The sequence below is a fragment of the Mus caroli genome, chromosome 13, assembly GCF_900094665.2.
Source record: "Mus caroli chromosome 13, CAROLI_EIJ_v1.1, whole genome shotgun sequence".
In the NCBI taxonomy this organism is placed as follows: domain Eukaryota; kingdom Metazoa; phylum Chordata; class Mammalia; order Rodentia; family Muridae; genus Mus; species Mus caroli.
In genome coordinates, this window is record NC_034582.1 from 27625190 (window position 1) to 27649501 (window position 24312).

General features: G+C 37.6%; 1 protein-coding gene across 1 annotated transcript in view; it reads right to left on the minus strand.

Annotated features, from left to right (window-relative positions):
- Window positions 1–24312, minus strand: part of Gmds (GDP-mannose 4,6-dehydratase) — a 515369-nt gene that overhangs the window by 299442 nt on the left and 191615 nt on the right. The window contains exons 5-6 of the mRNA XM_021180416.2: window positions 12521–12713; window positions 11629–11733 (exon numbers count right to left, since the gene is read on the minus strand). Of these exons, the coding sequence (XP_021036075.1) occupies window positions 11629–11733; window positions 12521–12713 (298 nt within the window). The remainder of the gene's footprint in view (window positions 1–11628; window positions 11734–12520; window positions 12714–24312) is intronic.

A 24312-nucleotide genomic window follows, 5' to 3' on the forward strand; every position in this document is an offset into this window, starting at 1 on the left:
AAGTCAGACTCAAACTAAACTTTAAAAAGAAAATCCAGTATGACATTTTGATTCAAAAGACAATGTAGAATAACAAGGTACAAGTGACACAGGCTATGAGTAAAGCAGGGATGCAGAAGTCTCCTTTTGGTGGAAAAGGAGAAACATACTGAAGAAGGCAGGAGGGTTAATGAATAGTAAGGACTTCGAAAAAGGCTTAAGGAATCATAATATTAACTATCTACACATATATACGGTTTTTCCATTTAGGCTGACTGCTTTCCCCAAAAGAGGAATAGACCATATAACAAAAACCAGCACCAGGCATGAGAAGTCCTCTTTTGAGTTGTTTGTAAGCCCAAGAGACCCCCAGACATTATCCACTACTGCTACTGCCTTGGTTGCCCCATGACGTCCCTGTTGCTTAAGACATCATGAACTACAGACACAGAGCCCAGAGGCACCTGAGCTGGAACTGACCTACATACCACCTCCCTTAGGACAGGCATTCATAGTACCAGAAGGTATTATGTACACTTCCAAAGAAAGAAAACAATCAATAGCCCCACACAGCTATGACAACTATGAACCACAATAATGACTAGCACGGCAAGATAACCTTAAAGGAGAAGTAGTGGCAAGCACACCTTGACAGTAAGCAACAGCTCTCTAACTGAACTAAAGACCCTACAATAAGACAGAACTTATGACGAGTACTGAAAACCAGCCAACTACCCAGGGCTAGTGAAGTCATACATAGTAGAGGAAAACCGACAAGCACCACTTTACTCAACATCAATAATATCAAACTATATTCTATATATTTGTACTTAAACGTTCAGATAAGTCTAGAGCTCACCCCTCAACAAGGAAACTTCTCATTGCAAGGAATGGAGATTGATAATGAAAATGACAACCAATCAAAATACAGAGTTGTGGGACCCAGTCCCAGTTGGTATATATGCAATCCAACGTTTGCACTAAAGGCTCTGGGATTATTAAAGAAGAGAGAACAAAAAAGATTAGATGAGCCAGAGGAACAAGAAGTTTCCTGTGCGATTGTGTCTCCAAAAAATATCAAATGCTACACCTATGAAGTCTCACCAACATGGCTCTCTAAATATGAGTAGAACAAAACAATACCAACAGAGATAACTTACATGGAAGAAAGCCGACAAGGCCTCACCCCTACACAAAGAACTACAAACAACTAAGAATTGCTGAGCATTTAAGAAAGTCATCCTCTAGGAAGACATACCAATAGGGTGTCCAAAACCAGACAGTCAATCTTAAAAACATGGACAAATAACATTATATGGACTAAGCAGGTTATATTTATATATTCAGGGATATATACACATAGTCAACAACAATTGAAGAAAAAGAGGCCATAGTTTTGAAAAATAAAGAGAGGGGAAGTGTATAATGATATAATTTCTTACAATCAATTTTTACAAGTCAAATTAGCATGTAATTTAAATCATAACCAAGGGCCTGAGACACAGTTCCATGGTGGTGTTTCCATTTTCATGTGTGAGGCCCTGGATTCCATAACCAACACTGCAAAAACAAACAAATCTGTGTCTATATGATTCTCAATGGTATATCCAAAAGGCAAAATGGTTTTTGGCTGTTTTTTTCTGGATGGTTATTTTTTTTTCTGGATCGTATTTGTTTCTTATAAAGCCTTATGTTTTTCACAGATGACTTGCACAGGCATCATTAATGGAATATACAAATGGTTCTAAACAATATTTATGAATTTCCATAATGAGCTTTCATAGACAGCTTTGATATCTGCCCACTATTCTCTAATTCTGTTTTGTTTGGTTTTCTGCTTTCCTAGTTCAAATAGATTTGATTTACTTGCCAGAATCTCTGTACACATGACTTTTCTCACGATGAAAGCATTCTCCAACACCACGTCCATTTTATCTCTTTGGAATTTATGTCTCCTGACTATACTAGCTCAGTAAATCCCATAGTTGTCGATTTTGCTGCCTTCATTCCTTAACTGTCCCACCCTTACTCAATAGTAACTAAAGTCCCACTGCAGAGCTGATCCCAACAGGGTTTTACCTTGAAAGTAGAGCAGAACAGAAACTAATACTCTGCAAGTCATTGCTGAACATAGTAGAAAAGAAAAGAGAAGAAAAGAAAAGGTGAAAACAAGCAAAGCATGCTGAAACCCACAAGGCCCAGTGTTAAGCTTTTTCGTATATTCTCCCTTAGTACCTGTCCTTCGAAGGCAGATGACACTTAAATGTCCCTGTCAGCCATGGTCATCCTTTCCATGTGCAAATGAGGAGTCTGAGGACTGAATGAGTAACTTCTCAGAGACATGGAACTTTCAAGTAGCTACCACCCTAAGCATACTGCCTAGCTATGCAACAGGGAGCCATGACATTAGTTAGCAGTTTGGTTTCAAACATAAATGTTACGTAAAAATTATGAAACATTATAGAGAAAAACACTTTTAATTCAATTAAACAATCTCATAAGTATCATCTTACTCAGTGGGAGGGAATAGTTGGTTTGATGGTAAGAACCACTTCCAGTAAAACAAGGATAATTTCAAAAGCCTTGCATGGCTGAGCAATTATACTCCATCTATCCACAGAGAATAAGATGGGCCAGACAGCACTATAATCCCCAAAGGTGCATGTCATCTGTGGTCTATCTGAGTCTACACAGACAATGGCAAATGAGATGATATCACTTTGTACTCCAACCAGAAAGACAAGATTAGGAGCCAGCAATTAACCACTTGTGAACAGGCAAACGGTTGTTAAAATCTATTATGGCCTCATGGAACTCCAGTAGAAGATTACTTCATCCCTGATTTCACAAGTAGCAATTGTTGTCCCTTCCCCCACTAGTGACTTAAGGTTCTGATATTCTTCCTAAGAAGAAATCACAAAGCACCTTTGATAAAAATATAAATAAAATATGCAGCTGGTGACACTGGTTTCTTGTGTATTACTTGTTTCTTGATATTACCACACCAGTAGACCTGAATCTGTAAGTCATAATTCTGTGGAGTATTCTATGGACACATTATTCATATGGGGAGACTGGGTGCTAGCCAATATTAATACACTGTATTATCTCCTAAAGCACAATATTGTCTATGAATTCTAAAATTTTTGAAGGTAAACACTGACACTTTAATGCTATAATTCTGTGTAGGAAAAGATTACTTGAAACCTGTTTTAATGTGTTTAAGAACAAAAGCAGAGAGGGTTTTTTTTTTTCTTGTTGGAGGTAACAACTGAAGATGGATCAGAAGGTAGCTAAATTGGGAGCTCAATCTTGCGGGAGAGTCCTAAAATTACAATGCTGCTAACTGCTTTCCTGATCTGGGTTTGCCATTTATGACTCCATGGCCCACGGCTGGAACAGTCTCATGACGCTAGAGAAACAAGAAAGTTGTATACTTGCTAAAGTGCCATAAAAGATTCCTCCATAGTGAAAAGAGTATTTTTTTTTATATTTTTTATTACATATTTTCCTCAATTACATTTCCAATGCTATCCCAAAAGTCCCCCATACCCCCCCACTTCCCTACCCACCCATTCCCATTCTTTTGGCCCTGACATTCCCCTATATTGGGGCATATAAAGTTTGCAAGTCCAATGGGCCTCTCTTTCCANTGATGGCCGACTAGGCCATCTTTCGATACATTACCACACATCTTTCGATACATATGCAGCTAGAGACAAGAGCTCCGGGGTACTGGTTAGTTCATCATGTTGTTCCAACTATAGGGTTGCAGATCCCTTTGGCTCCTTGGGTACTTTATCTAGCTCCTCCATTGGGGGCCCTGTGATCCATCCAATGGCTGACTGTGAGCATCCACTTCTGTGTTTGCTAGGCCCCAGCATAGTCTCACAAGAGACAGCTATATTTGGGTCCTTTCAGCAAAATCTTGCTAGTGTATGCAATGGTGTCAGCGTTTGGAAGCTGATTATGGGATGGATCCCTGGATATGGCAGGAAAAGAGTATTTTTTTAAAGTATCTTTTTTGTTTATTTATTTTTGTTTTTTGAGACAGGTTCTTGCTATGCATCTCTGCCTGGTCTGGAACTCACTATGTAGATCAAGTAGTCCTTGAACTCATAGAGATCTGCCTACCTTTGCCTTCTGAGTGCTGGAATTAAAGGCATCCATCACCCTTTCCAACTCCAATATCTACTTTTATAAACATATAAACAATAGTTTTATTGATTTCACATTCTGCACCCCAATCCCACTCATCTTCCTATCTTTACATACCTGTCTTCTTCCCTTGTGATCTCCTTCCCCAAAAGAAAACAACAACAAAAACCTCGCTGTGGAAGCCACAATGTGTCACACAGTATATCCTTTTGTCCAAAGAGCTTCACTAGCAACTGTTCATTGCAGTGAGTCACTGGTCAGGTTCCAGGCCTCTCTGGCTTCTGTTATGCTATCAATACTTGATCCTCACTGGGATTCTTCTCAGTATCCTGTTGTTGTCTTATGTCATGGAGATCCTGCAGCTTGGCATCTGTAGGACCAGCCCTTTCATGTGCTTTAGTGCTTCATAGATGGGATAGGTGTTCGTCCAACAAGATTTTTAAGTGAGGCTGTAGGACGTGGGTTTTTTTTTGTTTGTTTGTTTTGTTTTGTTTTGTTTTTTTACATTCAACACCACTGCTATTTTGTTGGGTGGTTTTGCTGCTGTTTCCTTATATACTATAAAATGTTCAGCAGAGTCTTCAGCATCTATCTATTTAGCAAATATCAGGCAGCTGTGACAAGTATCTTCAAACACTGCCATATGTTCCCTGAAGGACAAAGTCACTCTTCCAATCTCTACTCCCCTAGCTCCATTAAATCTGAACTTTAAAGCAATAAATAAATAAATAAATAAAATAAAAAATAAATAAAAAATGACTAATACACTTTAGTAAAAACAAAGAGGAAGTTATTTTGAGATTTATTATAACGTATGCAATTAATTTTGTATAGGGTAGGAATGTCAGCTTAACAATTCTCAAGATTAATTTATGATAATAGACATTTTACAAAACAGATATTTGCCAACTAAACAAATGCTCAAGACTGCCACTGAAAACCAAAAGTTCATGAACTTCACAATGTCACCAAGGTGAATACAGTGTTTAGACAGATATATATGATTTCTTATGAAGCCCATATTTAGAGGAATGTGCTATATCATCTAAAAATGGCTCAAAATCCAAACAGTGGCAGCACACCATCCATTTGTGGCTAGTCCCAAACCGTTAATTATCTTAAGTACTTTATAAACTGGGCATTGCCTCATGATTCTTAATTCATTTTATTAGTTTTACTTGTTTTACTGATAGCTTATTGATACTCAAGTCTGAAACAAAAGGTGGAAAGTGCTTGAGGATAAACAACTGCAACTATACTTTGTATAACTTCCACACATGTGCCAGGCACACACATATCCTATCCCACATATATACTCCTGTATGCATGCACACATACCTTCACACAGATTTTTAAAATTCTAACACATACAGATCCCATAAATGACCATATGGCTCCCCTCCCCCAGCATCATTTTATCATCAGTAGATGTGTTAGTTTAATAACATTACTTCTTTAATTGTTGAAAAACAGGTTGAATTATTTGTAAATTTCTCTCTCTCATAAACTGAGAATATTTTTGGAGAGTTGCCTATTTCCTAGTTCTTTCATCTGCCCATATATGTTAAGAAAACATGTTAAAAAAGCAACCAAAATTTCCGCAAAAGAACCTTCTGAGTGTTAAACCAACAAGTTCATTATTATTGGTCAACTAGTGGGTACAGTATTCCACTATTATAATGCTTGCAGACAAATATGATGATGGAAACCAAACTACTGATTCCCTAGTTCAGTAAAACTAAGTGAGGAAATACATAGTAAGATGAGCTTAGGTGGCATTCACTAGGCTTGAGCAGTCTAGGGAAATTCTAGGACAAACAATGAATTCTAGGGAAGACAAGATTGATTATCATCTTTAAAGCCTACAATCAGATAAAGAACTGTGTTACTGTCATCCCTACAAGTCTAACAGACATGGAAGGGCAATGAAAAACCAGATACTTTCTGAGAAGACACACCATTGTACCTACTGAGCAAGAGTCCTATTTTGGGTTTCTGTAAAACTAGAACCCAAGACCTTATGCACGCCAGCTGGACAAGTGCTGTGCCACTGAGCTACACCCTAACTCCAAGTGCTCTATTCTTAAAGAAAAGAGGGGGAAGAGAGGAGAAAAGGCATGCTATCTACGTGAAACTTAATTCTTACTCAGGCCAAGGACGTCTGGGGATGAAGTTAGTCACCATATGCTACTCACCATTGACTAACTAGCAGCCATGGAGGCAGGTACACTTACTCAAACTTCCCTCCTCAGTCTACTGTCTACTCTACAAGTAGCTGTCAGGACAGCACCCAGACTTTCCCAAGGGTAACGACTGAGGAGAGTCAGCATGAGAAACACATTCCCATCAAGCAGCTGGACTGAAACATACTTCTTACATCTTACAGAGCTGGTGTCTTCAGAGAGGGAGGCGAGTCTAGCCATAATGGGCAGTGAGAAGTGTTCACTAGTCATACTCCTGGCCTAACCATGCTTTTCCCAGATTGGACCCTGGCCAGTCTTACTGAAGACTCAGCCACTCCTTAGCTGCAGGAAATCCAAGCCTCTAATTCACACTGAAAACAAAACCAAGAGCATTCAATAGCACATTAATTTCACCCTTTAATTATGATGGCATCATCACCAAAGTCAGGAAATCCAGTTTAACTTAATCACTTAATTTTTTTAACCTTTTGAACTTGGACATAGGATATATCTGGTCTTGCTTTCTCCCTAATTGTTAATATAAATACATTTTATTTTATTTGGAAAAAATTTCTGTCAATATTATGTATAAATCAACAAATCTATAATCATGCCATGCAAAGTATTCTGCAGATGTTTTACATAAGATTCAGTGGACTGACATAGGTGACAGTTTTATTTTACCTTCTAATGTAATAAACAATAAAATTAAAAATATTATTATTGATAGATTTACAGAAGAATTTGTTATAATGTTCTAATTAAGGGAATAATCTCAAATATGAGTAATTTTGCAAATATGGTGGCACACGCCTGTAATTGCAGCACTTGGAAGGCTGAGGCAGGAAGATTTCGAATTTGAGATCACTCTGGGACATATGGTAAAATGAGACTAGATAGGGATTGGAGGGTAGAGTCAATTATTGGTAAACAATGCATTTGAAAAAAAAATTATTTATGAGATACTTTAATGAAACAAAGAACCTTTTCATATTTTCTCATGCTTTAACCAATATCATTAATATCCTCATGACACCACAGTTTTACTAATTTAACTTTTCAAAGAAACCTAAAAATGAAGGCAAAATGTATATATCAATTTTTATAGAAATTAGATACCTTAGGTAATAAACATAATTTTTTCTCCTAATGAATAAGTAAATCTGCATATCTAGAAAAATGATATCATGCCAACCACACCCATGACAGAGAGTGTTCTGCATTAAATAATTATAAAACATGTAGATGGCTATTTCCACTGTAAGCAAAAGCCAGATACATGATTTCAAGTATGTGAGAGGATAAAGTTTTTCAAATATATGAGCACATTTGTACAACTCATTCACGCAATAAAGGTTAAAGCGTTTACTTATTAAATTAAAATAGTTGATTTATTTTAAAAATTGGATACATATTAATAAAATACCCCATTAATAGTTATATTAGTATATAACAAGTAGTAATAATAACTCACAGAACATGCTAATACATTTTCATGCCTATGTACCTACAGTGCTACGATCATGCCCATTTCTCACTAACTTGTAGTAGGTGCTGGCTGCTAAAGTCCCACATTTTATATGAACAACATAAACACACTTTCTCCTAATGGAAAGAGATGCTGAATCACTGGGTTGTTTCCTAGCAATTATTTCCAATTACTTATCTTATACAATCAACAGTGATTCCATAAATATATACACACACATATATATGTACATATATGTATACATATGCACACATATACATATACACACATATACAAATATAATTTATATATATTTTATTATATATTATTTTATATATCTTTTATATCTTTGTGTTTTTTATATAAATATACAAAATAAAGTTTTAATGGAACGAATGTCTTTTTAAATAAAGTCCTCAAAACGGAAGAAAAAGGAACTTGGAATGAAGTAAACATCTATAGTGACATAGAATGGGACAGTAAGAAAACCTAGGAGTAGGGGCTGTTGTGAGCAGGTCTTTGGTCAGCTACAAACTTGGTGCCTTACACTAACGATGATCATCTTTCCTTTCGTGCATGAGGCTTCTTTGTACAGCAGGAGAGGACTCAGAGTTCCAACCAGGAATGACCTCTCCAGCACAGCAGGGCTACCCTACATTACTGACTAGTGTACACTATTTCCTAGATCAATTTGCTACTTGGGAGAAACCCACTATGCCAAAGTCTGGTCTAGAAAACTTTTATATTAAAAAATAGTACTCCCACACCTTTTCTAGACATAAATTACCATAAAATAATATATATTTATGCACTCAAAAGACTGATAGCTACTTTCAGTAGAAGAAAGTTTATTTCTCCCCCAAAATACACCAGTCTGAGATCTGCTAACTATGCTTTTTGCCGTGCCTTGGATTAGACTGATGTTTCCCGAGCTCCATCCAGTAAACGAGCTTGTTCCCTGTGGGAATCGGTGCAACACTAAGATGACATCACATTCACTGCCATCCTAAGCTTTTCTTACATGTATTAAAAGTTTAAAATGTATATAATGCTCATTAAGGTATGTCAATCAGAGTGAATCAGTACTACAAATAGTTTGGTAGTTTTTATTATACATATATATATAGAACCAATAAAACAATATTCATTAAAAACTCTCCTATAAATTTTTACTGTTTTCTAATTCTGACATCCTAAATTTAAGTCATTAAACTTTTATTGAAATGGGGATACTCATTCTTTATTTAAAAATATTTACCAAATACCTATTAGCACAATGGCATGTCTTCAGACGTTAGAGACATAAAATCATAGTGTTGTCCTCCTAAGAGTCTCAGTCTCTACAAATGTCTCCTCAGAAAACAATGCTTAATCTTAAAAAATTACTTTCATATATTTTAGTTTTCAAGTTTTAAAATGCTGTATATATTAAATTTTAGACATTTATCAAAGCTAGTATTAATACGTTTCATATTTCTACCTATGTTTTATTTGGTAATATAAATGAAGTTTAAAAAAATGGAACATCCCTGAATTCTATGTATGTGTATACACACACACACACACACACACACATACACACACACACATATTATAAAACAATAAAATGGCTAAAAATCCCAAGATGAAGTTTTATTTCACTTAATAATCTCAATGTGGTAATTTATATTTTAGTCAGTGTGTCTGAGTGTATATCCATGTGTGTATATGTGTGTGTTTGTGTCTGTCTGTCTGTGTCTCTATCCGTGAGTGTATCTGTGTCTGTGTATACGTATGCATATGTGTAAGTACACTACCGAAGTCATAGAAGACAACTTTTACACTTAGTTCTCCCCGTCTACTATGGATTCTGGAGATCAAGCTATGTTGATGGTCTAAGATCATTTCTTACAAATGTTAAGTGAACATCCAGTTCATGAAGGGCATTGCTGGGCATGATAATAGTTACACTGTGATGGGAAACTTAGTATGAATGAGGGAAACAATATTTTCTTTTTCTCTAACATCATTTAAAACTTTCCTTGAAATTTGTAAGTGTTACCTTTTAAAATTTAGAAAATAATATTAATGAGAAAGGATTCATTTACAAGTATAAATAAAGGACTGGCAGAGACATTATATTTAAATTATCTTTTCATTGTACAACCTAAGAATGCTTTTACCTCTTCTAACTTGTCTAATGGAAAGTAACATTTATCTTTTTTGTGGGGGAATGAGAAATAGGTCACGTGAAAGAAAAAAGTATAGAAACCCAATAATACATACAAGCATGTATGTGAGAAAAGAGAAAGCATTATCATTACTGAGCAGATTCCTAATGCCCCCACACTCCAACACTCCACACATTCCAGATGCTGCAAGAAGGGAAAAAGAAAGCCCATCTTTCGTGGCATTTTCCCTTACCAACAATACCCAGAACCACAAAACTAATTAAAGCGGGGGGGGGGGGGCAAAAAGGGGGGGGGGGGGGAAGAACAAGAGGGGGAGACACACACACACACACACACACACACACACACACACACACAGAGAGAGAGAGAGAGAGAGAGAGAGAGATCAGAGAAGACAGATTGGCGTCCTTGCCTTCACAACCATTATGAACCATCATGGGAATTGTTAACTTAAGCAATTACAAAATCAAAACATGTGATGCTTAAGACACCTTTATAAATCAGTCACTTTAATCTTTCTGTATGACTTGTTGACTTAATTAGATAAGTATATAGTTACATAAATTTTCACTGAAATAGTTAGACATACTATTAGTTATTGGGCAAGACACAAGTTTTAATATTGGGTAATTCTCACACTCTAAGACTAAATGGCCATGGAATTTAATAATATGCCTTTGATTTAAATTATACAGATAATTTTTACTTTAATGAATGATATTGTGGGTTCCATTCTCAGCATAACCCATTTGGCTTGGTTAACATTTCCCATATTTCACTAAATCAGAAATATCAGTGGGAGAATACATTTTCTTACATAAAATTTAATGTTGAACCAGACCCCTGAGATCTCTCAGACACTTAGCCACCAACCAGGCAGCATATACTAGCTGGTATGAGGCCCCCAACACATATACAGCAGAGGATTGCCTGGTCTGGTCTCAGTGAAAGAAGATGTGCATAACGCTTAAGAGACTTGAGATCCCAGAAAGTGGCAGGGGTAGGGTGGGGTGGGGAGGTGGGGACATCCTCTTGGAGACAAGGGAGAAGGAATGGGATGTAGAACTGTGGGAGGGCAGACTGGGAGGTGGGTAATGACTGGACTGTAAAAATAAAGTAGTAATAATAATAAAAAGAACTATAAAAATTTTAATGTTGAAAACAAAGAGACTATATTGCTAATAGTCTCCATGATAATTAAGCCCATGCAAGAAAATGAAGTTTTCTAGAAAACAAATAAAACCACACCCAATAATGCTTAAGAAATGATTTCAAACTGATTTTCGAATACATTCTAGAAATAATAATTTCTGCTGTCTCTCTAATGGAATGTAAAAGAAGAGCCTGACTTTCCAACTGGATGAGTGTGGGTGAAGAGTGATGAATGGACAAGACCATCAGTAGCTTATCCTTCATGCACACACACACTTCCCAATACTCCTGAGTTGAAAACTAATAACATGAGAGAAGTTGGCAAACAGTCCGGATTTTCACAATGAGTATTTGAAATTTCTTACAAATTAAGATTTCATTCTTAATTCATCACAGTCACTTATACTAGAAATGTATGTAAAATATTTTCATTCTATATAACACGAGCAGAATATACATACAACCTTTTCTGTTGCTAAAGTAAAAAAATTTCCTTTGAAGTAATGTATTCACTCACCTCGTCTGGGACTCTCATGATTGAAGAGAATTCCATTCACTGCAAAGAGATTATAAGCTTCACGGAAATTTACCACGATCCAATAGGCATAGAGTTTGGCTGCTCCTGTTGGAATACAGATTTTTAGATAAAGTTTACTCTAAAGGATCACGATTTTCATTCACCTTAAACAATAATAATAATTCACCTTAAATTAAAATATTATCAATCCATCAAAATAGCAAATCACAAGGCAAAAACCAAACATTGTGTGCTAATTAATCATGCTTATTAAGAAATATAATTACCTGCTTTGTAACATTCGTAATTAATTCTTTTGCCATCTTACTTATTCAACTATACTATGTAAAATCTATCAAGTTCAAATTTCTCATTTCTCTCTCTCTCTCTCTCTCTCTCACACACACACACACACACACACACATACACACACACACACAAACTCACTCACACACACACACTTTTAGATGAGAAAGAAAATATTTGCTATCTTAACATTCAAACTGTTTAAAAATGTTATTATGTACAAGTCTGTTTTTTCCTGCTAGGTTTGAGCTCAGAGAAATTTTCATGGGGAAAATTACAAAACAAACAAATAAAACATCTCATTGCTTCAGCATAATCTCTAAACAGCTAAGGAAATAAGTCATATTTGGGCTAAATTTCCATGTAAAGTGATCTATGTAGAAAGGTTGGAGGACCAGGGCTGGTGAGTGAGGTGGTAATTTTACCTGGAGTCAATGATAATAACCCATACGTTGTTTATCACTTTAGTCTCAGTGTCAATCTCAGACTCAAAAGACTTCAGCTATGACCCATGTGAGGAACGACAGCAAAAACATACCCACACCTACAGAGAACATTAGAGACAGCTGGGCACATGTGTCCTTACCATAGGGTGACCTCGGATAGAAAGGTGTGGTCTCCTTCTGGGGTATTTCCTGCACTTTTCCATAAAGTTCACTTGTTGAGGCCTGGTAGAACTTCACAGAATTTATAAGGCCACAAGTTTTAATTGCATCCAGAAGCCGCAAAGTGCCAACGCCATCAACATCTGCGGTGTACTCAGCTAAGTCAAAGGAGATCTGGGAAGAGGAGGCAGAGATGAGTAGCATCAAAGGCTATCGGTGAGAGATGCTAGCAAGGTAATCAGCCCAGCAGTTTCACGACCTGTGGCTTTATGCTGGTAAGAAAACAGCAAGTGTTATTTCCTAACAGAATTTCCAATGTGGATATCGTCTACTTCTAACGTGTAATATCAGAAGACTACATCAGTATCCATTCAGCACTTTTAACAACACTTTAACACTCTGCATTTCCTCCTTATTCTAGCTGCATCCTTGGGAAGCTTTGCATGATGGGGCAATGCTTTGTTCTTTAGAAGGTAGTAATTAAAAATTCACTTTGAACCAAACTTTTGGAGGTCTAGAAAAATACATGGTTTATATGAACTCAAGAGATGCCTGTTTACTGAAGACAAAGAACATGGACTATATACAACAGTTAACTTTTAAAAGGACAGTTTTACTTTTTTTAAAAGGGGCAGCAATAACTGTAGTATCTATAAAGAATGTAAGTTTATTAAATGGCACAGTGAATGCAGCAAAATGCTAATGTGTATATAAACTGATTTCTATGACATTACTAAGATGTAATTCAACATATTCCAGTTTTGCAAAATGATTTTCTTTTAAAAGAAACAAGCATGTTCTTGGGTAGGTGTCTATTTCTGTGATACAGACCATAACTGAAAGCAATCTGGGAAGACAAGTTTATTTGCTGCATACACCCCAATCACAGTCCATCATAGTGGGAAGTGAGGCTAGAGCTCAAAGGCACAGAGAAGAGCTGTTTACAAATCATGGCTTATTTAGCCTGCTTTCTATTGAAGCAAGGTTCAATAGACCAGGGTTGGTACTGGCCACAGTGGGCTAGGCTCACCTACATTAATCATTAATCAAGTAAATGGCACTACAGACTTGTCTATAACCAATCTGGCTGAGGCATATTCTCAATTTAGGGTCTTTTTCTCAGATAACTGTAGTTTGTGTCAAGTTGACAAAAAAAACTACCCAGAACCATATGATTTTTAGGCTTATTTCTTAAATAACTTCTACACATGATAAGTAAATGAACCTTATTTTAAATATCTTAAAACAATGAGGCTGAAAACTTTACAACTGGTAAATCTATTTTAGTATGAACTATCTCAATCTTCATGTGGGAAAACCTCTTAATAAGGTAAGGCCATTGGTTTTCATTATTTCCTGGCCACTCAGTATCCCCTGGACAGAAGTCATGGCTCTATCCATGTGTAGATAGCACTGTCAGAAGTTGGTCAACTGCACATAAAAGACTCCACCTACTATATCATCTGCAGCCATATGTAGAGATTAGGAGCTATCTATGAAATTAAAAAGAAAATTTGTATATTTCCATCACAATCTTGTAAAAAGCCATAAAAGTAAATTTGAGGTCATTTTATTCCTCTGTGTGTGTGTGTGTGTGTTTGTGTGTGTGTTTTGTATAAACACATGTATGGGTATAGACACCATGCAGAGGACTAAGTAGGATGCTATTTGTCTTCCTCTAGGTTATCCATCTTATTTCTGAGATGAGTACACTTGAAACTCACATTTTAAGCTAGGCTAACTGGCTAGCAAGTTCTCCAAATCTGCTGATCCTTATTCCCCATTACAGCCATACCAAGCTTTTGTGCAGGTGCAGAAGATTTGAATGCAGATCCTCTTGCTTGCACAGCAGGTACTCTTACAAACTAAGTCATTTCCCAGTGTTTTACTCTATTTTATTGTGATGGTGTCTCCATAACAGCCTTGGCTGACCCGGATTACTATAGGTAGATCAGGCTAGCCCTAAATTCACCGAAATCCACCTGCCCCTGCCTCCAAGTTATAAGTATGCACCAACATGCCCAGTCTATTTTATCCTTTTTAAATAATACTTTATAGAGATACATAAAATGAGCTATAAAATAGTTTATAGAGATACTATAAAACTTGCCAGTTTAAAGTTTACAATTTAATGGTTTTCATAATTCACAGCATTATGCAATCGTCATTACCATCTTACTTCAGAACATTTTTATCACTCCCAAAACACTGCAGCTATCAGCAGTTATTCCCCAGCCCCCAGCTCCCACTTGCACCTGCACAGCCACTGATTAGTCATGTTTTTCCTTTATACATTTACCTACTGTAAACATTTCTTAAGAATGAAATCACATAGTATATGGGCTTCTAAACTAGCTTCCTTCTCTTACTGTTGTCATCGCTCTTAGATAGTTTTCAAGGTATATGGGTGCTGGGGCATGTGGTTAACACCATGTTTCATGTTACATAGAATGGCTGATCTATTTTTCCAAAGTTGCCTTGCTCGTTCACAATCTCATATAGGTAAGGGTTCTGATCTCTCCTTATTCTAACCAACAATTCTTGCAGTCTTTGGTTATAGTCATGCTTATGGTTTAAAGTGCTCTCTCACTGCTGTCTGGATGTGTATTTTTTTGGGACATTGAGGATATTCTCATGCACATAATACCATCGTATATTAAATTCTTTGCCCATTTTTATTTGCTCTGTTCTTTATTATTTTATAATTATTTACATAAGTTGTCCCCTTCCCAGTCCCTCATTCCCAAGTTCTTCACCCCATCCCTCTCTGCCTCTAGGGGGGTGCTTCTCCCACTCACCCACCACCTTTTTAAGCTGGGCTCTTCCTCAGTTCCTCACTGAGCTGACCTGGCCTCCTCTACATTCTGATGTAAGTCCTCTGCTAGATACATAACTTGAAATCTCTTCATATCAGGAGGACTATCCTCTCATAATTTTAAACAGTAGCTTATGAGCAAAAATGTCTAATGTATCTGTTTACTTTGTTATATACGCTTTGTGTTATAGCTAGGAATAATTTGCAGAAACTAAGAAAATGAATGTATACTTATCTTCATTTAGTCCTGTGACTGTGGCATGAGAACAACATTGGACATGTAAGCAGGGAATGTGGCTGTGTCTTATCAAAATTGATTCCATAATGGGAAGCTGGAAGTGCTGTGTTCCATGTTTGTAAACTAGTCCTTTTCATTTATTTCCATGATCATTTTAATTAATTTTGTATATAATTCGGGGTCAAAATTCATTATTTGCAGATGAAGATCCAATTGTCTCAGTCCCATATTTTAAAAGGCTATTATATATCAGCTGACTGGTCTGGACACAGAAGGTTTTGTTCTTCAGAAAAGCCTCAGTTCTATGTTGATAGGAACATACACGGAAAAAGCCTCATGACAGAGGTGTAAACAACTCTATTAAAACAACAGCAGTGCTATATAGGTCCTCAGTGTGGGGCAGACATCATTCTAAGTAGGTGAATGAACACATAACTCAGAGAGAATAGGTACACAGTTAATCTGAAAGAGAAAGGGAAAACAAGCACAGAGTGGCATGGTAAATGTAACAGAGAGCACGCACATGGGCTGTTTTCAGTGAACCCAGTGTCCCTGCAGACTTTGGAGTACAGGAAGGAAACTGCTTTACTTGACATAAGCAATGGGCCTCCATTCAGAGGACAGACCATGGAAAAGTACCAACCACAGTTAGGCTGACAGTAGCAGAGACAGCAGGGGATGATGGGGAGGATGGTTGCCTGTCAGCAATTTAAAAACAGTTTTTCACCATTGTTATATAACTCCATGAAAAAGAATGCATGTTTGATAGTCAAAATTTTATAGAATAAGATTGTTTTAGAAAAAAATAATTATTTAAAAAGTACTTTTTAGCATAAAGTAATAAATTAAATGTCTACACCAGTCAAAACAGTACTTTATAGCTTCAACTTTCAAAAGTTAAAAGTATGATTTGCAAACACCAGAGGTCTGGAGAGTTACAGTCCATGGGCCAAACCTGGCCAGCTTCCCACTATGGAATACAGTTTTATAGGACACAGCCACATTCACTTTCTTACATGTTTTCCACAGTTGTTTTCATGCTACAATCACTGGGCTGAGTGAATTTGTTTTAAAGAATGTAATCCTCACAAAGCTGAAAGTATTATCTGGTCCACTATAGAAATAGCTTTCTGACATCTGAATTAAAACTATAGTTACATTTAATAGCCATGGGAAGTCCCAATGATCATAGTCCCCAAAACATACTATCAGTCAGAAGTGCACATAATCTGCTTCACCTACAGCACACTCCAGTGCAGCAAACAGATTCCACTGGAGACTCTAGGGCTGCCTGGGAGCTGCCTGTGCTTGGGACACAGAATGTGGGCTCAATCCTATCAATCAAAATTTAAGCTCAGCTTCACTCTAAAGTAAATATATTACTTCTAAATTTTGGAAAGAAAATACTTGGGGAAAATCCTGAGTCTACCAAAGCTGTCCTAACTCTCTCTCCAGAACACCTGCTTCTGGATCTCATGCTCCTCCAGATCTCTTCATGCTCTACTGGTAGCAACCATATCAGTCTGAGATGCTGTTCTATCAGGCCTAGAACATTCAAGTTTCAAGCTTAGCATGCATATGTGCAGAGGAGTGGGATTTTTCCTTCTACCCCACATCCTAGGCATGTGACTAAGCCAAGTTACTGTCTCCATATCACTATACACATGACTCGAAAGTCCCCAAATTCCTTTGCTTTTTTCTGCCAAATACTACCTTATTTAAACTCCATTCAAGACATTCTTCACAAAGCTCTCCTTCTCTTTATCCCTCCATCTACATAAACAGCATCTATGTAAAACAAAGCTTAGGACTAACCCATCTGTTCCTTCCCTTCATAGCTCAGGGATACAAGCCTTCTGACAACTTCACCCTATCCCGCAATGATCCCTTGATGGAAACTGACAGACTGGTTCTCAAGTACTTTAGATGATTCTCCATACTCGCCTCAGACACTCCTCTACCCTCCCTTCTCTCCTCAGTTGCCCTTTGTGGCCACTGCTCTAACCCTAAGATTAGTCTGTTCTTAAAGTCTTTCCTCTGCCATCGCTACAACGAATGGAGGCACCCACTTTACTGCACCCCTTCCTGTCACTAATATTGGGGACTCTTGTACCTCTGAAACAGTAGTTTTCAAATCCTAATGCTGCAACACTTGAATACAGTTCCTCATGGAGGTAACCCCCAACAAGAAAATTATTTCATGGCTAACTCATAACTGTAATTTTGCTACTGTTATGAATCATAATGTAGATATCTTATATTTGGGGTATGTGATATATGACCACCAAAAGGGGGTTGCAACCTATAGAATGAGCAACTTCCCTAAAGGAAGTCACACTAATGCCTTCTATATTTATCCACTTTATCATTTCTTCTTCCTTGAAATCTTTTATCTGTTAGCTTTTTTATTACCTAGATGTTTACATGTAAGCTCCATTGTGATAGACTTGTGTCTTATCTACAATAGCTCATATATGTACCTAGTATTGAAGAGAGTATGTAAATTAATGACATTAAATATCAAATTTACAAATATAAAAATAAAGCCACAAAAACTAGTAGAAAAGAAAATCAAGCAAGTTCAATATGAAGAAGTTTCAATGGAAGCAAGAAAGAACGATGTAAAAAAAAAAAATGATGAACAAGGACTAACTTCTTTCAAGTCCCTCAATCAAAAGATAGCATCTGGCACTGTAGATGGACACATGTGTTGTTTGCCTCCTCAGGCCCTTATAAGCCATGGCTTCCTTGCACGATTCCCTCTGACTTACCTAGAGGTATTTCAGGGTCAGTATGATCTATGCTCTCTGCTCAGTCCTCTTTTCTTGCCTTCCCAGATCCCTTTCTCCGTCTGGTCACCTGGAAGAGCTAGATTCACCCCACCAACCCCAGGGCACTCTGCCTCGGGGGCATCACTACACTGGAACCTTGACCTCCTTCAGCAAACTAGCCTGCAAGCATCCTTGAAGCTCTGCTGCTTTTTCTTTGTCTTGTTCTTACTACACAGAAGAGTATTTGTCACATAAAGGGTGCTAAGAAAACTCACTAGGATGAATAAGAAGTTTTTAAGCCTTAAGTTTAGTACTTGACCCTAAATGTAACCATCATATACCATAACAACAACAAACCACATGTGGAGCAAATTCCATTTTCAAAGTCTCAATGGGGAAGTGGCTCCATGGGTAAGGTGTTTGCTGTGCAAGCATAAAAACCTGAGTTCTAGCTCCAGCACCCATATAAACATTCTGGGTGCAGTCGGCTTGTCCTGTGGTCCTGTGATACTGGCACTAGAGAGGTATAGAGAGGGGATTCTTCAGGTCTGCTGGCCAGCAGTCCAGCAGAATCAGTGAGCTCCAGGATCATGGAGAAACTTCCCATCAAACATAAGGCGGAGAGCGTCTGAGGATACCACAGTGCACATATGGACACACACATCTCAGTGAACTACTTGAAATTTCCTGATTCCACATCTTCTCAGTGAAAGTGATTTCTCTGTGAAAGAACTAAATTTAGTAAAACAAGGCCAAAAGATAAGAAAACTGCTATCTCTAACAAAAGTTGCAAGAGACTCTCCTAATGCCTTGTGTGGAAAATGCCTCAGACCACACAAGTAGTCAGTCACAGTGTACACTGTTTACAGTCCCTCTGCCAGAGCAAGTTATGAATCAATGACAGCAACAATAAAACACTGCTTTCCAACTTGAATTAGAAGTTCCTAGTTAGCAGGAGTCATTAGGGCTAGCTAGCCTTTACTTAATAGCTGGGGCCACATATAATCTTTGCCAGGGCTGGTAGAATCAAGCAGGTATGGGTCTGACTGTGGGGAATAAGGTCTGGCTGTAGAAATGCAGAGTGGGAAAACAGAACCCTGCCTCCTGTGTCTGCTTGTTCTTTCATGCATGTAGATGAGTAAAAGGCAGGAAAAGGATGCTGCAGGACTCAGAGGTGAGAGAGAGGCTTACAAAGTGTAACCATGCACTCTAAGACTTGAAAAAAATTCAAAGAAAAACTCCTGGAAAAGACAGGCACATGAGGAAATGGATATGAGGTACAAGCTGTTCTAGAGGTAACAATGCTGTGTGGGGTGGGGGATGGAAACAGAATGAGTAGGAGGACAAGCACGCTGGCCACGTATGTTTCAGCAGTGGCTACGTCTCAGGAGCAAGGAGTCCTTGGTTTACATATGTAAAAGTACATGCTATTCTGGAACACTTTTTTTATGTGTCTGCAGCTTAAGAAGGGCCTCTGTGGGGATAGTCATGGCTGTGGCTGAGCATAAGACAGAATTAGTTGAGCATGGCTAACTTATTGTGTCGTGCTGTGAACCTACATCAGACTTTTCCCAGCATCCAGCTCAAGGCCTGCATCCATACACAACTTTATGTATTTTCTATATTCAGTTTTGTTTTAAAACATTTATACTTACAGGCTGGAAACACATTCATATGTTAATCAACCAGTTAAAAAGTAGTGAAATCTTTGTTAACCTTTATAAACACAAAGGCGGATTAAGATGTCCATCAATTAAGGGTTTTCATGGGGATTATACAAGACAAGGCAAAAACCCCTCCAGTGCATGATGCTCCAAAAACTGTATGAGACAGTATCCTACAATGCCTATGCCTACCTGTCCCATTCACCACATTGTGCAGTGCTTAGTAAATGAGACATTTGCCATGCACTCTGGTCGAGTCAGCTTAAGCCAAAAGGCTTGAAAGTCACTCATGAGGCAAAGAGCTTCAAGGAAGTTCTCCTCCTGGAGTCTGGCGTTCCCTCTAACCCATACATTAATTTTCCATTCCCGCGATAGTCTAGTGGATGGATCCACGTGCTCTATTATAAATGCCTTTTAAGATTAAATTCTGACATAGCTAAAGCCTTCCGCCAGTGTTCCAACAGTCCTAGAACGTCCTTGAGCTAGACAGTGACATTCAGAATAGCCTTTGGTATTACACTATCAATAAAAGCCAAGTCGCTCCCATATACAGGAATTTACAATGGTTTAGGAAGTAGATCNGGCTGTGGTTTTAGAGTATTGCATTATTCATGAGATGGTTAGCTAGAACGGAACTCCCTAGTTAGAACCATGACTTGGGTGTGAAAGCCCTTGNCCTAGGAGTGAAAGGTTCTCACACCTGGCTTCTAAGACTATAGCTGACCTTAGATAGGGCTGACTTTGTCTCAGTTATTTTATTGCCCAGTTCCTGCCAGTCTTTGCGTTTCCATTCCTCTGTTCTGTGTAAGAGTCATTAAGCATCTGGTTACCTCATTTGTACCTTGCGGGTATGTCACCCAACTTCCTTATTGTCTTCTATATAAAAAGTCTGATGCTCAATTTGACATTACATTCAGATTCCACACCACCTCTCCTGTGTGCGTCTGTTTGTCATTCAACCGATGCTTTGCCTGCGGCAGACATTAACTTATCTGTTCAATAAACTATGTTGTTCTCATGAATTTACACTTTTGCTAATAAACACATTAACAAGTAGAACCAAGAGTCAAAGGTCATAGGGGGCTGTACTTTTATTACACTGGAAAGTTTGTCCATTCTATGAGGGTTCACCTGCTCTGGACGCCAACCTCATTGTGACCACTTTCCAAATCTGTTGGCTCTTATTACTAACATAAGGAATATCAGTGGACCCATGGGCTGATGTTTGGTAGTCTCCATTTCTAAAATATTATATGTCCTTTCCTATGTCAATGTAAATGCTTGTTTCATATGTATATACTACCTTTTACTCTCCAATAATCTTAAAATCTGTCCTGAATTACTTCTGCAAGCAAAACATAACTAGGCTTCAAATCATTTGTTGTAATTAAATTAATGTAAAACAAATACTACACTAAAACACTATTTTGTGTGACAGGTGTGGCAGTACATACCTGTAATCACAATACTCAGTTGGCTATGGCAGGAGGGGCAAGAGCTTGATGCTGGCCAGAACTACATAGAAAGATTTTTTTTTTCATTTTCACTAAGTCCTATATAAAACTTGAGAATTTCCTTCTACTGAAAATGCATGCCACACTTCTCAATAGCTTGAGTGCTTCCTGAGAGCCACTGAAGGTGACGGGACCATTGCTACAAGTGTCGTGAGTATCACCCATGGCATGACTTGCTTTGAAGCTCCAGTGGGGACTAAGTCCAGTGCTGGGCTTGTTCTATACCATGTCATAGCACATGACATGACTGCATCCTTACCTTGATTTTTAAAAATGAACTATTAACATGTTTAATGATAACAGTCATTTTCCTATTTTTCACTTTGTACCATAATAAACATTGTAAAAATAAAACTGTGCCTCACCATATTTCTAGAGTCTATAGGAAGGAACCTTGTTGTCTCTTGAGTGGGAAAATTGAGTTTTAGTATTTTACAAGGTCCTTAAAGAAAGCAAGCTGTAGATTGTACCTCCACCATCATCCACTGGCACAACAACTTATACTCATAAACTCTCAACACTACCATGAATTCCAACCACAAAAATCTAAGTGTATTATTGCTCCTTCTGGAAGGCATACCCTTCCACCTACCCTAAACTTTTCCAACCCAGGTTCTGAGCTGCCCTTCCCTCAGCTACCCTTCTCCATATAATCCATCCATCTTGGTTACCCCGACTTTTGGTTTACCCCTTGCCCTTCTGGCCTCTTGGTCTCCTGGTTGTCCTGCCATCACCTCTCCCTATCTCTCCTCACCTCACATGGCCAAGCTCTGGGACACACTCACTCTGGATTCTCCCAGATGTCTCTGGCTCTGACTATTGTCTCCCTTTTATCTACAATAAACTTTCTCCTCTACCATATCCAGGAGCAGTCATGTTCTTCTTTTTTTTTTTTTCTTTGTTCATTCTTTTAATTCACCTGGGAATTCTAAATAACATATTTTCTGAAGACACAAAGCTTTGATTTGACACTGAAAGGGCAAGGAGACAAGGAGGCTTGCCAAGAGGACCAGTGTACAGAGAAGAGAAAACAGGATCCCTTTGCAGGCTGCACTTTGAAAGTCATCTGGAGATCCAAGAGTAATCAGGACAGAAGGAAAATGTTCAAGAAAACAGATGGCTACTCTCATATGATTTATGAAATCTGATGCAGGAAGTGAGTATAATACAATTTTGTAAAATAAAAAATAGTATAAAGCTCCTATATCAACTCACTGGGTCCTGATGTCTACACCAATGGCAGACAATCAGTTTAATTAAATACTGAATTAATAAGATAGTGTGAGTTAGCTGAATGATACTCTGATTTGAAAGCAGTTGAATATAAAAAAAGACATACGTGTTATAGGCAAAGTTGTTGTCTCCTATAGTGTTCATCTGCTGGTACCAACCCCAATGCCTAGTTTGTAGATGCAGCCTGCAAAATTTCTTAGGTGAAAGATTACATAACAACAGTGTAATTCAGAAAATACAGCTCCCTCTGCTCTTCTATCTTTCTGAGTTTTGCTTTGAGTTCTAATGAAGAATTGTCTCCACAACAGTGATGTGACAAACATGACGTAAACACACAAGAAGGTAATTGAGCATGAAGAGAAAAACACTATTAATAATATGATTATTAATGCTTTTGTATAAATGCTTATTAAATCCTATCTTTTTATAACAACAAAGTGATACAAGAAGGGAATTTTCTACAGTTCCAAGATGGAAAAAAGGTAAATTATATATATATATATATATATATATATATATATATATATATATATATGTTCGTGCTCTTGCTGTTTATTATATATATAGTCTAGGCTGTCTTTAAGGAGGCTAGGAAACTCCATCTGCCTCAGGCTCCCAAATGTTGAGATTATAGACCTATGTGATCACTAGAAAACTGAGCCCCATGTTATAATTGAATTGTTCTGTTTTTTGTTGTGCCCCTACACGGGAACTGATAAGTAACCCAGACTTTAAATTTAATGGGAGAACAGGTCAAACTGAACAAGACAAGTCTTACATTCTTTTGCATATTGTTTGTGATTATAACTCAAAGGTTGGCCAATATCTACAGTCTTCACATCTGCAAGCTGATGTGATACAAACAGACTCCTGGGGATAAGAGGGTAGAAGAGAATGCTTTTTATACTTACATTATAGTAGGCAAATAGGGAATAGAAGAAAAAATAATTGCAAAGGAAGAAAGGAAAATAGTCACTAAGTTAAAGTTTCACAAGACAATGGAAAACAAAACAACAAAATGTCCTACAAAGCATTAGTAACTGGAACTTCTTATGAGCAAAAAACTCATTGGCTGTGCAGTAACTACTTTGAGTATAGGAAAAGATGCTTGTGTGTGTGGCTGATGAATGTAAAATGAAAAGAAAATTAAAAAGTTGCTTATCTCTGGTAACTAAACTTTTAGGGCTCTGCTTCTCATTTTCGTAATCTTGAATCCAAGGCTTACCTGACAGATAGTCATTCTTATTAAGCCCCAATTTCCCTTTTCCAAATTAGTAAAGTCTTCTCCAGCCCTAATTTTTCTATACCATTGAAAATACCAGGAAAGTTTCTAGCCAATGTTTATTTGAGGATTGTGAGAGATACAGTCAATTAACCTTTGATATGCAAAATGACCAGTAACTGAAGCAAAAAGAGCAAGACCCCTACCCTGAGGGTCTAGAGAGTATCTTCAGTCATCACCACAGATTGCTCAGGCTTCTGTAGCTGCTCCTAAGACATTAATATCCTGCACCCATTCACCCATTCCACATTGTTTA